Source organism: Cervus canadensis, chromosome 5, assembly GCF_019320065.1.
Source record: "Cervus canadensis isolate Bull #8, Minnesota chromosome 5, ASM1932006v1, whole genome shotgun sequence".
Lineage (NCBI taxonomy): Eukaryota > Metazoa > Chordata > Mammalia > Artiodactyla > Cervidae > Cervus > Cervus canadensis.
In genome coordinates, this window is record NC_057390.1 from 3,656,382 (window position 1) to 3,673,113 (window position 16,732).

The window sequence follows — 16,732 nt, forward strand, 5'->3', positions numbered from 1 at the left end:
CTTCTAGTGGGAGATGGGAGTAAATCTTGAATTTTGAAGGCACATTTTCCCTGATCTCTAGTATCCAACTCCCAAGAACGTTTAAAAAAAAAAAGTGAAAGCGCAAGAAGAGATTTAATTAGTTTTCGCTGTCGCCGCTCTTGGTGACGGTAATTTTACATGAGGTATGTGCCAGGGAGACACGTTATGGGGGCCTTTGTTCTCAATGCATTCTCTACACCATAGAACCCAACTGTGAATTTCAGAGACAAAGAAATAACCCTAGAAGTTGTATCCGGACTGTTTTCTTATTATTACACAGCTCTTCTTGTTAGCATTGTTTTTCTAAACAAAAAGCACAACCACCCTAGGGATCTTTCTGGAACAAGGGGACAGTGAAAGAAAGGAAAGATGGTTCTGGTAACTTCCTTGAGGGGTCACATCCCTCTTGGCCTAGGGTGAGGTCGTGGAGGAGGGCTCTCAAAAGCGAAAATGGCTCTGGTGTAAGGTATTTGCTAATAGACCAGAAATTGCTTGGCCTCTTCAGTTACTAAGTGGTTTTAGTTCCTTTTGTGGTTGTTGCCTTGCTGGGTTTCACTTTTTGTTTGCAGAATTGAATCGTGCTTCCCTCAGAGCTGGGGAGCCTGTCCTGACTCTCGTTGTCCTGATGACAAAATGGCCTTTGGACCCCCTGGAGACCTGCCGGGACAGAGAGCTGTTCTTTATGTGTTGGTCCCCACCTTGGCCTAGTCTTACGAGGCCTGAGATGGTTTGTACCGAGGGAGCAAAGGGTTTGTTTTCAGAAGCCCAAGACGGGAGTTCAGGAGTGCGCAGGAGAGCTCTGCATCGCCTGCAGTCTGGGTCCCAGCACTGGGGTCTGGTGTCAGGGACTCCCCAGCACTGACCCCGTCCTGGCCCTGCAGCCCGCGCTGTCCGTGCCTGGCAGCACAAGGCTTCCCTGTCCCCCTGGAGGGATGGTCCCTGAGTGAGCCTGGGCCTTTGCAGTCAGCACTGTCCACGCTGCATCTGGGCCATCTCCCTTCCTCAGCACCCCCGCAGCCCAGGGCCTGCATTTCCTTTTGTCGGTGTTGTCTGAACATCTTACTCCTTTGTTACACTGCTGGGTGCTTGTAGGCAGGGGCACTTCTGACTCACCTGGTGTCCCCTCAGAGTGCCTGCCTCGGCACCTGTTGGACACATGAATGGACGGCCGCTGTTCCAGGTTGCAGGCTCCAGGACCTCTTGGTGTGGGGGGCGGAGGCGGTCGAGGGCCCTCGGGCCAGGCCCGCCAGTGGAGGGCAGAGCTGCTGTCTGCCCGTCCCCGGCCTGTCCCCGGAGGTTGGGCGCGGTGGCATAGCGTGCCCGTGTGCTGCTGAGCATGAGCTGGGTGTGGACGGTGCCTGACCTGCCTGCCGGGGCTCCTCCAACCTGCGCTTGGTCGGGGCAGCTTGCGCCACCCTGAGAAACAGCTGGGTCTCCGGTCACTGCCCTCGTTCTCTTTCTGAATCACCTTGGGTTCTCATCGTCCCTGCCACTGTTGGCTTTGCACTCAGAGCCTTGGCCAGACTGCCGTGGGAGAGGCCCCTGGAAGGCCTCGGTGAGGCTCCTCTTTGCCCTGGTCAGGATGGGGGTTCCGGGCCATCTTTGAGGGGCGGCCTGTGAAGGGAAACACAATTGGTGGGGCAGCCAAGGGACCTCTCCCCGCACGCATCTCCCCCTCAGCTCTGGGAGGGAAGGATGGGGAAAGGGAGACTGGGAGGGCAGCCCGGGGAGGCGGGGGCTGCTGACCTCTCTGTTGGCCGCGCCCCCTCCTGGCCCAGGTGCCCGGGTGACGTGTGGGCACGCCCGCCTCCCTGCCCGTCAGCCAGAGCGTGAGGCCCTGTCTCCGTCGCACCGCCTCGCAGCCGAGCAGCTGAGGCTGGAGAGGCCCCCTGTCACCGAGGACTGCGCGCCCGGTGTTTCCCAGTGTGAACGGCGCCCTGCAGTCCTGTCGGAGCTCGCGCTGTGCTCTCCACCCAGTAGTGTCCGTGGAAGCAGCTGGAGGAGCAGCTGATACCCCCTGCCAGACCCACATGCGGTAAAACGCGCAGGACGAGCGCCCTGCGGTGCGTTCCGCAGCGTGTGGCCCGGGACGTCTCCCTCCGATTTGGGTTTGTTGGTGCAGAAGGTGAGCTCAGCCTGGTTGGGTGCTGCCCACTGGAAGGCCTGGGGCCGGCCGGCCGGCCCAGTCTCCTGGCTCACTGCCTTGTTCCAGAAATAACTCTGTCTTCCCGGCATTTCATTGATCTGTGGTGATGCTTCACATTTCTAGCCCTTTATGGAATAATTTTCCTGCTCAGAAAGTTTTGAATTCTCTCATGAACAGAAGGCCAACTTTGATGCTTCTGGCTTAGAAAACAAACTCTCCTAGTGATTATAAAAATAAACTGAAAAAACAAGCAATGAGCTGAACCCACCCTGCTCGTGTCATCTGAAGCACATGGGACTTTCCAGTTATGGTCAGGCCCGCTTTAGCTGTGGAGGTCCAGAGGGAAATGTGGGTGACAGTGGTGTGGACCTGCCGTGCCTCGTCAGGCCCACACACCATCCTGCAGAAGGTGCTGGAGCACGGAGCCCAGCAGGAGCCGGCGGCCGCGGGCTGCCCGTGCGTGTGGCTGATCAGAAGCGCCCTGTGGTCTGAGGCCAGCGCACAAACCCCAGAACCTGAGGAGAGCCTGAAGCCTTCTGATGGGTCAGCTCTGGGAGCTGGACCCGCCTGTGTTTTCCCAAAGCTCCATTACAACGTGTTTTCTAGAGAATGGAACCAAAGCCTGGCTTTCTGCTTGCTCACTCACCAGCTCCATTGGGTCGGGCCTGGTGGGGGCGTCCAGCCTCTCTGCTGGGAGTGCGCTTGGCCGTTAGGTTTGTGAGAAATACCGGCGGGTTAGGTTTGTGAGAAATACCAGCGGGTCTTTGGGACAGTCATGTCCCTGGGTGGGTTAACCTGGTCAAGACCCGTGTGTCTCCACGTTGGGTCCGCTGCTTTCATATGTCAGGCCACTGCCTGAGTGACAAGCTTGTTCACATTTCTGGGAAAAACCTGAAGGACGTTGTGGGCATTTTGTAAGGAGGGGGAGGAATGTGTATTATTCTTCAATTGTGGAGTGTGTACCACCAGTGTGAGCTGGGGACAGCCTGGTGACTATCTCCCCAAGCTCCTTGGCACATTCTTCACTGACTCAACTGGGACATTCTGTAGCGAATGAATCAAACCTGTTGGAGGCAGTACAGAGGAGGAAACCACAGTAGTCCTGCAAAGAGCAGAGGAACCCCTGCTCATTATGTTAATGTGTCAGCACCAAAGGGAGGTCTGGAGTGATGACTTGCTGATTTCGGGGTCAGTGTATTTTTCATCCTACTTTCCCACTGAAATATAACGTGATTTTATGGTATTCTACAAACCCTGTCTCCACCATCAGAAATGTGCAACATTTTTTTTTTTTTTTGTCAAATGTTTTATTGAGTGTAGACATCTGGAGTACTGTAAAACATGCATTATCTGTAGATTCAAAAGGAGCAAGCCACATTGTCCTCACTGTCAAATGTGTCAGGCTTGGCATACATGATGGAGATTAATGAAGTATCATGAGAGTAATATGGTTCCTGAAAAGCTTCTACAATTTGGAGTAGGGTCTTAATCACGGGAAAAGCAAAGCTGTTCATGTTTAGTGAACTTGCAGCTCATTGGAGGTACACAGTATTTTAATTTTAAAACGAATAAAAATAATTGTTTGTGGAAGATTCCCATCACCCCAACTTTACCTGCCCTTTCAATTTTCAGAAATTTTAATTAAAAAAAAAAGTATATGCCGTTTGGAAGTTGTACATTTGAAATGTGCAACATTTTATATATATATATATATATATACACACACACACACATACATACATATATATATGTATACATACACACACACATATATATTTTAAATTTCAGTATCAGTATTGTTGGCTAGTTTTGTCTGTGCATCCTGCTCACTTTGTGTTTTTTTAAGTACTTTGTTTTGAAATATTTTGACAAAAATAGGAAGCTTAATCTCAGCTTAGGAAAAGGAGCTCAAACATGAAATTATTGCGCCCCCCCCCCCCCAAATAAAAGACACTGTTCTCATCCCAAAGTTCTCTCTTGCCTTCTCTAAGAAGACCCGTTTCATCGCTCGTGTCTGTGGCGCTGACTGACGGCCGGACACGGGCTCAGGACTGGCTAACCAGAGGAGGCACTTGTAAAGAATGCGGCTGGTGACAGAGAAGGAAATTCTGTTTAGTGTGTCTTGAATCTGAAATATTTTCTTCAAAGGAGATCCTGAAAAGGGATGGAGTAAAGGAAGTAATATTCCAAATAAACCTCGTAAGATGAAAATGATAACTTGTGAAAGAGCTTAAAGATCGAGGGCCTCTGTGAGTGGACAAGCTTATGCCTTTTTTTAGCGTTTGTTTGTAGCTTAAATTAGTGGTCCTGGTGCCGTGTGTTGCTTTTGGAAGAGAGACTGAACGGGAAAGACCCACCTTCTGGTCTTGGCTTCCCTCTGTAGCTCGTGGCCCCGGGAGCCTGGGTCCTGTCTGCCACACGCCGCCAGGCAGCGAGCATGGCCGCCTGCACAGGCGTTTTCTTCCCATGGAGCCCAGGTGAGGCGGGTGAGCAGCCGGTGGGGGGGTGCACTCTGGGCTGGCAGGCCGTGGTCGTCTCCTCTCTTGAATCCTCGCACGTGTTGAAAATGTAACGAGAAGCTTGGCCTTTTGTGAGAATCGGGCAGCAGATACCAAGTCTCGGGGGAGCCTGACTTGGGCGCGGCGGGTGGGACAGTCGGCCGCCCTATGCAAAGCGTGCCCCGTCCCACGGCCACCCTGCTTGCGCCCACCACGGGGCCCCAAGGGTGGTGCTGGGCACTCGTTCTTACACAGAAGCCTCAAGCCGTGTGTTGCACTTTTCTCTGCAGCTCTCTTGATTTCATGTAAGAGAGCGAAACAGTATCTTGGGGTGCTCTGCCATCCCTGGGTCCCCACGCACAGTCCAGGGAGTGTGGCCCCATCCCCGCCCTCTGCCCAGCTCGATAGCTTCCTTTTGGGGGACCGTGGCTGCAGGCCGCCGTTACTGTGACCAGCCAGCTGCTGGGGAAATCTCAGTAGCCATTGCAGGCATTCCAGGCCTCCGGCCAGGCAGGAATGGAGTGGAAGGTATGGCAGGATAGTCCTTCCAGAGTCACTTACGGTCTTATCTGGGTGATGGTTTTTGTATAGCAGCCCCACCTATCACATTAAATTAAGGTACACTTGAGTTTGTATTGGGGTTCTGTTATTAATTTGTGAATCCCTTTTAGCTTTAGTTTAAGAGTTCCAAGAAAAGCGTTTATACCTAATTCATATTTATGTTATCCATTTAAAATAAAATAGTGTAAAAGACAATGAACACTGTGAGTTCCTTGACTTTTCCCTTTGAAGGTTAAGAAGCACTTGCTGTAGGGTCTCTCTGTTCGGCCGTGACTTGAGACTGTTTGGTCCAGCCCCCCTCCCGCCTCTGAGTGGGAACCCCCCACAGGCTCAGGTATCAGTGCTGCGGCGTGTCCCCTCCAGCCAGGGGGCACCAGCCCCCAGTGAGGCCTTCGGGTCACCTGCCCTGGGAGAGAGCTGGGGTGGGGACTCCGGGAGGATCCTTGTGTTTGACCTGTTTGGTGGCTCCAGCCAGAGAGTTGAAGGTAGGGGCTGTCAGAGGGAGGTATACATGTGTAAACACGTGTATACCTTTGGCTGATTCAAGTTGATGTATGGCAGAAACCAACACAATATTGTAAAGCAGTTATCCTCCAGTTAAAGATGAATTAACAAGTGGGGACTGTCAGCCGCCCCACGTGCACTGGGTCGTCAGCAGCGGGGGCGGATAACACGGGGGGCGAGGTGGGGGAGGAGAGAGCTGAGAAGGGTTGTCCGTCCTGCCGACGTGGGCCCCACAGGCCAGCTCAGCCGTTTTCCTGCCCAGGGTTTGTAGGTCAGCCCAGAATCTTTATGAAGATGCGCCTTTTCTGCTTAAACGCACTGGCATGAGATCCTCCAACTTGCAACACAAGGCCCTGCTGTCAAGTGTGGTTTTCGGGCCAGTGACAGGGGGAGGGGAAGCCGCGTCAGCGAGCAGAGGGCGCTGCTGCAGCTGGGGTGTGGGCCCCCGCCCTGGGAGGGCACCCGCTCCGCGCACTCTGGCCCCAGGAGCCTTGAGCAGCTGCAACCACACCCACGTTGGCGCTCTTCACTGAGAGCACCGACCTCTCCCGCAGGGGAGGAGCACAGGAACAGGGTCGGGGTGGTTTCTGCCATGGCGGCTGGAGGGAGTCAGGCCCAGCCTCCAGGTGGCCAGTTCTGGGGGGAGGCAGAGACAGGCACAGGCCAGACCCTGCAGCCTTGGGTTTGGGTGGAAAGAGAGAAGAGAAAGCGTCTCAGGCAGAGAACAGGGCAGTCCAGCGCTGGGAGCCAGATTCCCTGCCGGCTGTGTCTAGAACCGAGCTTTGAGTGAGTGCCTGGGGGTGGGGCCTTGGATCTGTGATGACACCTGCCTTCATTGGCTGCAGACAGGCTGAGCTCCGGGTCCCAGGGAAGCCGTGGTCCGCCCCTCTCTGGCCCCTGGGAGACGCGTGTCTTCACGCACACGGGAATCAATAAATACCGGATGGTTTCTTCCATGCTGAACATGTGCATTTGGGGATTTCTGTGGTCTTGCCGAGAGGCCAGCACAGAAACAGGCTTTCATTTAATTACGTGAGGGCTTCGAGTGGCCCAGGTGACAGGAGCAGGCCCTGAGGCTGGTTGCAGTCGGGGACCTTCTCGGGAGAGAGGAGTGACTTGTCCCCAGCACCGACGGCAGCTCTTGCGGTGGCCTGTGTGCTTGGAGCCGCGCTGTCTTTGTCCTCGGTGTCCTGGGGAGCTGATGTATAATCGGACGGCACGTGGAGCCTGGGGCGTGGGGTGAGGGGAGAGACGGACACGGGGTCAGCTCCTCCCTGGTTCAGCACCCACGGTGCCCCTGCTGGAACCGGGGAAACAACCCAGGGAAGGTCTTGGAAGACGTCCCACCAGCGTGGCCCTCAGATTGTCCACCACTCGTGTTCTCTGTGATTCGTTTTCTGAGGGCTCCTCCTGTTCATCTCTGGGTCCCCGAGACCTGGCCCATGTGGTGTTGCTGACGAGATGGTTGGTTTACAGAGAAGGAACCCTGTGAGGTGGAGAAGCCGGAGCGGGGCGGTGCCTGAGGGACGCGGCTGGAGTGAGGGTCGGAGGAGGGGGCGCTCGTCGGGGCAGAGGGGCCACCGCGGCTGCTGGTGCTGCCCCCACGAGCCGTGAGCTTGCTGTGAAACCATGTCTCCTCTCCCATCTCGATGTGAGCACCCAGGCCTGCGGTGCTCAGCATAAGCACGCGTCAGCCCTTTATTCACAGCAGCTTAGTTTCAGGTGAGTTCCTGCAGAAAGTCCCTTGGAGGCTCGTGGTTTGCAGGCGGGTCACTGGGGCTGAGCTGCACCCTTAACGCGGGCTGTCCCCGAGGCCCCCTGCAGGAGCTGGTTTGTAGGAGGATTCACAGGAGACGAGGGAGCTGCCCTGTTGCCCAAGAAAGAGCGGCCTTACAGAGGACAGCTGACCAGGACGTATAGAGCCAGGAGGCCACAGGCCACAGGCAGAGGGTGGGAGGGGCCACGTGCTCGTGGGGACAGAAGGGGCTGCAGGGGGCTGTCAAGCCAGGGCCGCGGGGCAGATGTGCTGAGGCGCGCTGACGTCTGGACCTCTGGGGAGGATGCAGCTGGCACGAGTCACTGATGGGCGGGGTGTAGGCGTGAGAGGAAGAGGCGGCCAGGCGCCCACACTGATCTGTGTCTTGGCTGGAGCTGGTGGAAGGATGGAGCTGTGCTGACCGAGGTGGGAGAATTGAGGGGCCGGGTGATGCGGGGTGGGGAGCAGGGACTGGAAGGGCCTGGGCTTGTCCTGCTCAGGGCACTCCCCCACACACAGCCACACACAGCCACACACACCCACACACACAGCCAGTCCTTCAGAGTGGCAGTCACCAGCCCGTTTGGCACCAGGGATCGGTTCCATGGGAGACACTTTCCATGGAACAGTGTGGGGTAGGGGATGGTTCTGGGATGATTCAGGTGTGCTCCACTTACTGTGCACTTTATTTCTGTTGTTGTTACATCGGCTCCACCGCAGATCATCAGGCATCAGACTCCTGAGGTTGGGGACCCTGATTTAGAGGAATATCCACGGCCCACCCAGAGCCTCAGTCTTCTCACTGGAGTCCAGAGATGCACATTTGAATGTAGGTTAAGGCGCTGGATCCTGTCAGCTGCCGTGTTCTTAAACTAATGAGCAGGTCAGTTAATTAAGGCGGGTGAACTTACGCCACGCTGTCTGTTCAGTGTCCCTGTCAGTGAGCAGGCCTTGGGGAGATGGGCAGACACAGGAGGGGATCGACTGTCCCCTGCTGAGTGAGCGCAGGCCCCATGGGGCCCCAGGTCGGTTTGTTTGGGTCTGTAGGTGAGAATGTCCACCAACTACAGCACATTTCTTGTTTCCCTGTGCTTGCCTTTCTGAGACACGTCACTTTCCAGCGTTTAAATACCAGCAGCCCCAAACTATTGTTTTGAAACTCACTCATGTGCTCGGCCTTGTTCTTAGGGCCCCAGTCAAAGCCTGAGCCCACCCCCTCCCCGCTCCCCTGCTCCGCACAGAGGCTGGAGCAGAAAGTAGGAGAGATCCGGGTCCCTGCTCCGAAGGGGAAGGAGGAGGCGGCCTCCCTACAGGCTTTCTCCAGCACAAAGGGACCGTGGGGCCACCCCCTGGAGAATAGGATCCAAGGCTGTCCAGTCCTAGGGCTGGGGTGGGGTCTCCTTCAACCCTCCCCTATGATGGGGGAGAGGGGCATGGATTCCTCCCGCTAGCAGTCATATCCTCATCTTAAAGGAAGGTGGCTTGTAGAGATGCCATGGCTCCCAGTGGCTGACCAGGTCTGACAGCAGAGCCAGGCCTCCCCCACCAAGCCCCACCACCTCTGAGAACAGTCCTCAATTCACCAATTCCTTCCCAACAGCAGCTGTTAGGCCTGAATTTGTGTGATACCGTTTGAAACTGTGATCACTCTGAGCTGAAGCACAGCAGAGTTTCATGGACCTGGGGGCAGAGTTGTGGCTGGAAAACCAGGGAGGCTGGGGAGTTGAGACTGAGCTGGAGGGAAGGCCTTTTCGGCTCATAGATGCCCCAGGACGAGTGCGGAGCAGACCGGACGTGCGGAAGATTAGGGAACGCCTGGGGGAGGAATGCAGGTGTCACATGGAGGCTCGGGCTCTGTGGGCTGTCCCGGGATTCTTCACACACGTGCTGCTCCTCGGGGCATCCCGCCGTGTTGCTGTTCCTGATTTACTGATGGTGAAAGCGAGGCTGGGAGAAGCTCTGTCACTCTCGCAGGAGGAGGGGTCTGGAGTAACACTAAGCGAGCAGGTCTTGGGCGCATGGCCCGGCCCTGGGCCTCTGCCGGTTGACCCAGGCTTCCAGGTCCTGGAAGAACCTGGTGGACCTGGTGGACTGCAGTGTCTGGGGCTGGCGGAGTCGAGGCCAGAGCACAGGGGCCAGGCCTCAGGCTTGCCTGTGTGCCTGCTTAGAGCCTCCCAGGGGCCCCGCTCTGGTCCCAGTCCCTGGGCCTTCCGGCCCTACCTGCCCGGTCACTCCCCGAGCCTTTGCCTCAGGCGGCCTTCCTGGCCTTTTGTGGGAAGGACGCACATTTGGCTCAGAAGGTAAAGAAGCTGCCTGCAGCGCAGGAGACTGCCTGTGTGTTAAGGGTCCTTACTCAGGTGAGGCTCGGGGTGGGGAGGGGGAGGGCTCTGCTCCTGCTCCGCGGTCGCGGGGACCTAGTTTCCTTCCATCCAGTGACCCCACCTTCCCTGGGTGTAGAACTGCCCACCAGGCACCTGTGTGTAGCCGGGAGTCCAGGGAAGTGAGGATCCCATGACCACTTCGCCATCTGCCTCTGAGCTGGTGCGTGTCCTTTCTGCACGGGTCACCCGGCTCTCTCTGCCCCTGCGAAGGGGCTGGAGGGACCTGCAGGCGGGTGAGGTCCGTCTCAGGCCTTGGTGTTTTCTTACTCAGCAGGTGCTTGTTAGACCCCTGGTCTGTGTTTAGGCTTGAACTCCGCACCCAGGAGGATATGGAGGAAGCAAGGACTTGAGGTCTGACCTTCACGGGATACAGGTGCCCAGCTGGTCATCCCACCATCACATAGGAAGTGGATCATCCCGATGTGCAGACTGGCTGGTGGATTAGGGAGCCTCTGTGAAGGAAGCGTCACCAGGTTCAGCTGCTTGACACCTGAAAGCCAATACTTGAGAGACAAGTGCTAGTGGGAATGGAAAGGCTGCTTTATTTAGCAGGCTGGCAACCTGGGGGGAGATGGCAAACTCAGGTTCATAGTGAAAGTGAAGTGAAAGTCACTCAGACATGTCCGACTCTTTGCGACCTCATGGACTATACAATCCTATAGTCCATGGACTATATACAGAATTCTCTAGGCCAGAATACTGGTGGGTAGCCTTTCCCTTCTCCAGGGGATCTTCCCAACTCAGGGATCAAACCCAGGTCTCCCACATTGCAACCAGCTGAGCCACAATGGAAGCCCTAACTACCAAGATTCTGCTTGACTGTGATCATTTTTAAAGCGAGAATCATTGAGGGGGTGGGGAGGAGGTCATTCATTATCTTCCACTGTGTGCAGACTTTCTTCTGATTGGCTGATGGTGAGATATTGGAGCAGTGCTCCAGGAGTCTGGTGCTCAGCCTGAAGTCCTCCCCTTGGGTGAGGGCCCTGGTTCCTACAGAAGAAAATTTTGTTAAATATATTCCTTGAGGGGGATCAGGACCCTGCCCCAAGGCTACACTGTTGTTTCTTGACTGTTCCACCCCGTTTTTTTGTATCCCCTCTCTGATGAGCAACTTTTGAATCTGTCCTTTGGAACTCAGGGAAGGTCACGGAAGCTGAATGAAGCCTATTTTCCTACAACCAAGAGACAGGGGACACAGGAAGGACTTTCACCCAGGAGGGGCCCACAGGGTCCTGTTCTGCTGCAGACAGGCTGTTGGCTGCAGGGGAGGCTTCATGCAGAAGGGGCAGCTGTCCCTTCTTGGGTTACAAGCAGTAATTTTCCTACCTGTGAGCTGTGTGACACCTCATCCATCCTGGATGGGGATGTGAGAGAGAGCACTTCCTCTTTCTGATTCCCGAGCCAGCCTCCTCCTCAGGGGCTGTGCTGACTCGTCAGGCCTTCCCTGGCCTTCCCTCTTGGAGAGCACAGTGCCAGGGAGGTTTGCTGCCTGTGGCGACAGCGATTGAGTGCAGAGGGTTGGGATTGGAGAGGGCGTGGCCCCAGGTGGTCTTGGGGCCTCTTGCTTTGGGTTGAGGCTGGTCATTCATCCTTTACCTCCATGTGACCTTGAGGAAGTCACCCTGCCTGAGTTTCTCTGACCACATCCATGCAACTGATAAATTTTTAAGATGACTTTGAGAAGACCCTACCCCACCCCGGCCCCCCACTTGGTGTTCTGACAGATGCCGTGGGGCCGTCCTCCCCTTCAGCTCCTGCTCAGTAGAGGTTCCTGAGCCAGAGGGGCCTCCAGACCCTTCCCAGGCCTTGCTCTATGAGGGGAGGGGCGGGGAGGCCTTCCCAAGACCAGCTCCCCCAGAAGCAGAGCTGTGTGAGCCATGGGTCCTCCCCGTCCTTGGCCACGTCTCCTGCCCCCAGTGGTGGAAGGGACCTTTGATGGGGGAGGTTACACATCCTCACAGAGTGAGGAGCCGAGACAGTTAGTTTCAGGAGTTCTTGCTTCTTTCCTAAAAATTCACGTCCTTCTAAACAATTCCCCCGCCCTCGCTGTCCTCTTTAAATGTCATTTTTCTTGCTAATGAGTGCTGGTCTTCAAATGGGGCTAGGAGGAAAACCAGGGACCTTGGGAATATCAGATCCTAGGTGAATTACCTTAAGTTAATGAGATTAATAAGGGAAGTCGAGTTTAGCTGTGCAAATTAGCTTCGTGTTCTGGGTCTCGATGACTTAAATTGCCGGTCTTAATTAGATGTCCCCCCAAAACCATGAAGCGGCTTCTGAGATCCCTTTGACCTAAAAGCTTCTCTGATCCGTTCACTCTGTCAAGTGTAAAATTAGCCTATAGATGTTCCTCTTTAAGCTGTCCCCAGAGTCTCACAGGGCCTCTGGTATCTGCCACCCTCCAGGGGATGGGGCGGGAGGGTGGGTGGGGTGGGCACCCTGCAAGAGGCGGGGCTAGGGTGGTTGAGGAACCTTCCTGGGTGGCAGGACGTCGGGGTGCAGGTGTTGTCCTCTGTTCGGTGGCCTGTCTCCCCTGTCCTGATAATGAAGGGGGTGACGCAGCTAACGCACTGCGCTGGCAGCCGGGCGGAGTAAGGGGATTTCTGGGTACCTCCTCTGCCTCTGGCCAGTGTGGGGTGCAGTTCTCAGTGATTCACGAGGATGGCAGTAAGCTGAGAAAGAAAATGCTTCTAGGATGCCCCCAGACATGGCCATCGCTGTGATGTGGTCCCTGACTGGCTCTGTCCCTCTGGGCCCTTCTTTTTAAACATCTTTGGCCGGAGCACAGGTAGAACATCCCATGAAAACATACAAGATGCAGAGCTGACATAAACACTTCTCCATGCTGTGTTGTTTTTATTACAGTCATTAAAAGAATCAGCCTTTTTATTGGGTGTAAAGACCATTCACGTACAGCTCGGTGAATTTTCCCACAGTAAATCCAGTCCAAGAACCATCCCCTCCAGCAGGAGCCAGCGCACTCCAGAGGGCACCCCCAGCAGCCTCTGACGCCCTCCGCGGCCAGCTCTGCCGCTCAGAGATACTGACGCCGCTGTCCTGACCTCGCACACCGCACGCTCGCTCGGCCAGTGCTTGAACTTCATCGAGCCGGGGTTGCCTCGAACGCACTTGCGTGGGTCTGGCTTTCCCCTTGACGTTGTTCCTAGAGTCATCTGTGTTGTTTTGTCCGTTCTGCTGTTGATGGACACTTGGATTGTTTCTGGTTTTTTGATATAGAAACATCCGTATGCTCTACTTTTAATTAGTTTATTTGCGTCGGGTCTCAGTCGTGATGTGTGGGATCTTCATCGCGTCACGCGGATTCTGGCTGTGGTGCGCAGGCGTAGTTGCTCCGAGGCATGTGGAATCTTCCCCGACCGGGGATCGAGCCCGCATCCTCTGCAATGGCCGGTGGAGTCTTACCCACTGCACCACCAGGGAAGCCCCTCTAGTTTTTGAATATTATAGATGTCCCTGCTTTAAGTGTTCTTTACACACGTTTTGGTGAACCTACGTGTGCGTTTCTGTGAGCAGTTGCTCCTGAGTTGTGTGTTCAGTGTGGGGCGACCCCGTGGGCTTCCCGGTGCTGCTGGGCCGTCTTACTCCCCAGCAGCAGGGTGTCATCCCACCCTTCATCCCCGTTCATCCCACATCCTTGCCAGCACTTGTCACTGCCTGTCTGTCCCAGGCTAGCTGTTCTGGTGGGTGCCCAGAGGCATCTCATGGTTACCGTTAGTGTTCTCCTGATGACTAATGAGGCTGAAGAACTTTTTGTGTATATGTTGCCTTTATTGTAATCATTTTAGCAGCCAGGTAGTAGTGTGTCTTACAGATGGTCCGAAATGCACTTACCTGTAGCTGGGCATTTAGATTGCTCCCTGTATTTATCGTTACAAATGATAACCATCTCTGGACCCTTGGTGAGAATTTTGTATTGTTTACAGATTTTGATAAATAATGTCAGATTGCTTTCTAGAGTATTCAGACCTTTCCAGAATGTTGTCAGTAGTATAGGAGAACCCGGTCGAGTTTCCCCGAGGTCAGCAGGCAAAGCATATTCTCATTAGAAGAACAGGCAAAACCTCTTTAAGGAGCCTAGTTTAGATAACTCTAGGTGTACTTAGCATTCTTTCATTATTATGATTGCGTTTGGTCACTTTTCCAAAGTATTTTCTGTGAGTATCCCTCTTTTATGAACTCATACCTTTTGCCACTTGATTTACAGTGAGTTTTTCCTTGGTCAGTTTGTGTCAGTGTTATTGTAAAATACAGGTCTTAGTACTGCAGGCTCTTTCTGCACCTGCCCCACTGTCACAGCGTAGCTTTGGCCTGGTGCCTTTTGATGTCAGCGCACTGTTGAGCCTTCCCCTTGGTGACTTCTCTGGGGTGTCCCCCGCCAGGCCACTGCCCTGCTCTGGTGTGCCCAGGCCCAAGGTCCCCGGATGCCCCGTGGAGGGGGCGGGGAGGAATGCAGCCCGCAGGGGAGACTGGGTTTGCCTGAGGGCTGCACGCCCCAGGCCCCCGGCAGTTCCAGGTGCTCACGCTGGACCCTGAGGCCTGCCCGACGGCCCTGGCGGTGCTGCGCCGCGCTGGGCCCGAGTGTTGTGCTTGGGGAGGCTCGGGGCCGGGCAGCAGCGCCTTTTCAGTGCCCACTCCCGTCCTCGCACATGTTCCTCACTGCCGCCCCGCGAGGCGGGTACAGCCCCCCTCGTCTTAGTCACAGGGAGCAGAGGCTCCGAGGTGCCCAGCTTCTCCCAGAGCCTGACGTTTGTAGCAGGAAGCCTGGGACTCAGCCTCTTGTCTCCTCCTTTCCGGGGGCCACACCCCAGCTCCCCAGCAGGCCCTCCAGGGCTGGCACCCCCCCTTCCCCTCTGTCACCACAGGAGGGGGCATAGGAATGAGCACTGACTGTTTCTCATTCTTTGGGGCTTTGAGCAGAACATCTGTTTTTGAGTTAAATGTTAAGATTGGTGTATGGAGCACAAAGGAGCATATAGTAGTGCTGGGCTCCCCCCGTTTTTAGGCATGAAGATAATAACATACATGTTATAATAAGCATTCCCGAGAACTTCATGTCTGCTCAGCTTGTTAAGTTTACACTTTTCTATTTTTAGATGATGGATTTGGATGTGCTTCTGTGAAGAGATGCCGCGTGTTTCCACTGGCCCAAGGACAAACATGTCCAGTAAGTTGCCGGGTGAATTAACCCAAGAGCGGGAACTCAGGCCCTGCAAATGCAAAGGTGTTCACACCCTTTGAGAAGACGGGGTGTCTGGATATATGGGGACCTTTGAGGGGATTTTTTTAAGGTTATATTTATTTATTTTTAATTGATGATTGCTTTACAATTTTGGTTTGATTTCTTTTTTGAGGCCTGGAGTCTTCTGCTGTTGTTTAGAGGTTGCTCTGTAGGAGCTGGTCCATATTTTGATGAGTTATTGATGTATTTGTGGGGAGGCAGGCAATCTCCCCGACCTTCTCCTCTGCTGTCTTCTTCCATTCTCCGAGGGGATGTTGTAAACCAGCCTTATTGCCTGATATGACTATTTGAACTTCTAAAGGTTGGTTCCTTCTAGAGATAGCAGGAATGGCAGCATAAAGGGCTGGAAGAATTTGAAACTCATTCCTTGCCGAGTACGCCACTCCTTAGAGCAGAGTGTGAGCTCCATGCTGGCCAGAGCGTCTGGGCAGCTCAGCCTGTGGCGGCTCTTTGCCCAGAGACCCCATCCGCGCAGCCCAGCACTGTCCCCGGAGGCGCAGATTGTCGTGCATTACGGAAAAGAACGCCCGAGTGACCCTCATGACGTTCCTGTAGCTCCCGTTGACGCGCCGTTGTCCCCGCTGTTCTGCTGTGCTGTTTCGGCCAGTGGGCGGCAGACCTCTTCCCCCACCTCTTATCCTTCGGACAGGGATGGTAGTGAGCTGATTTATCATTTTAAAGTTCCTCTGAGATTTGTCAGTGGGAAATCACAATAAAGCAAACTCCAGCCATGGTTTATGATTATGTTTGAGCCGTCATTTAACGTGGTACGTCTCTGTGGAAGAGACCGTGATCTCTGTATGGAGTCCCGTGGGTGAGAGCAGGGGAGGAGGTGACTAGACAGGACCTGGATCGTCAGCCTCTCCCCTCCTCACCTGCCAGGGACCGTGGCTCCCCCGATCTTGCCTGGGTAGGTCACGTGCCCTGTCACCATCCCATCCTCGTATTTTGAGTTTCTCTGTTTGTTTTAAACCAGTGTTTGTTCCTGTTTCTCAGGACAGCTGCCGCCTTAGGGGACGAGGGCGTGGTGACGGGGCTTCTGGGGACTCCGGCGTGGTCTGACCCAGGAACGGGAAGTCATCCTCACCAATGACATCATGACAGCAAGAGAGCACAGCCCTCGCCATGGTGCCCGGGCCCGCGCGATGCAGCGGGCTTCCACCATCGACGTGGCGGGCGACATGCTGGGCCTCTCTCTGGCAGGTGAGCCTCAGCAGGCTGCCTGCGGGCCCTCACGGTGGCAGTGCTGGGGTGCTGGGCCTGGCAGCCCCCCGTTTGGACTGGAATAGGGAAAGTCAGCCCTCTTCCTGGGACCTGTGTCCCCTGGAACCTGCCCGCCGGGGGCTCTCCAGGTTGCGTGGGCACCTCCAGGGCTCGCTGGCCAGTAGGTAAGGCGGGAGTGTCCGCAGTGCCTGTGTGACAGGTGTCCAGACAGCAATAAAAGCCCTTCGCGTTGTGGATGTACAGGCCCGGGGGAGGGGGTTTAGTCTCAGGGTCCACGACTTCTTAGGAATCGCAAATCACCTCATAAAACAGTTTGGGAGGGAACGGAAGGCAGAGTGTTGGGTCCCCCCCCATCCCATTTTATTGAGGAGTGATTGACAT

General features: G+C 55.0%; 1 protein-coding gene across 10 annotated transcripts in view; it reads left to right on the plus strand.

Moving 5' to 3' along the window:
• The window catches only part of INPP4A (inositol polyphosphate-4-phosphatase type I A), a 121,761-nt gene that overhangs the window by 49,759 nt on the left and 55,270 nt on the right, over positions 1-16,732 (plus strand). For 9 of the 10 annotated variants that reach the window (XM_043467879.1, XM_043467874.1, XM_043467878.1 and 6 more), the window contains exons 2-3: positions 14,982-15,052; positions 16,124-16,330. In XM_043467879.1, the coding sequence (XP_043323814.1) occupies positions 16,225-16,330 (106 nt within the window). In that variant the 5' untranslated portion in view covers positions 14,982-15,052; positions 16,124-16,224. Of the gene's footprint in view, positions 1-8,228; positions 8,370-14,981; positions 15,053-16,123; positions 16,331-16,732 lie in introns of those variants that run through there. The other variant, XM_043467872.1, reaches the window with a different exon arrangement.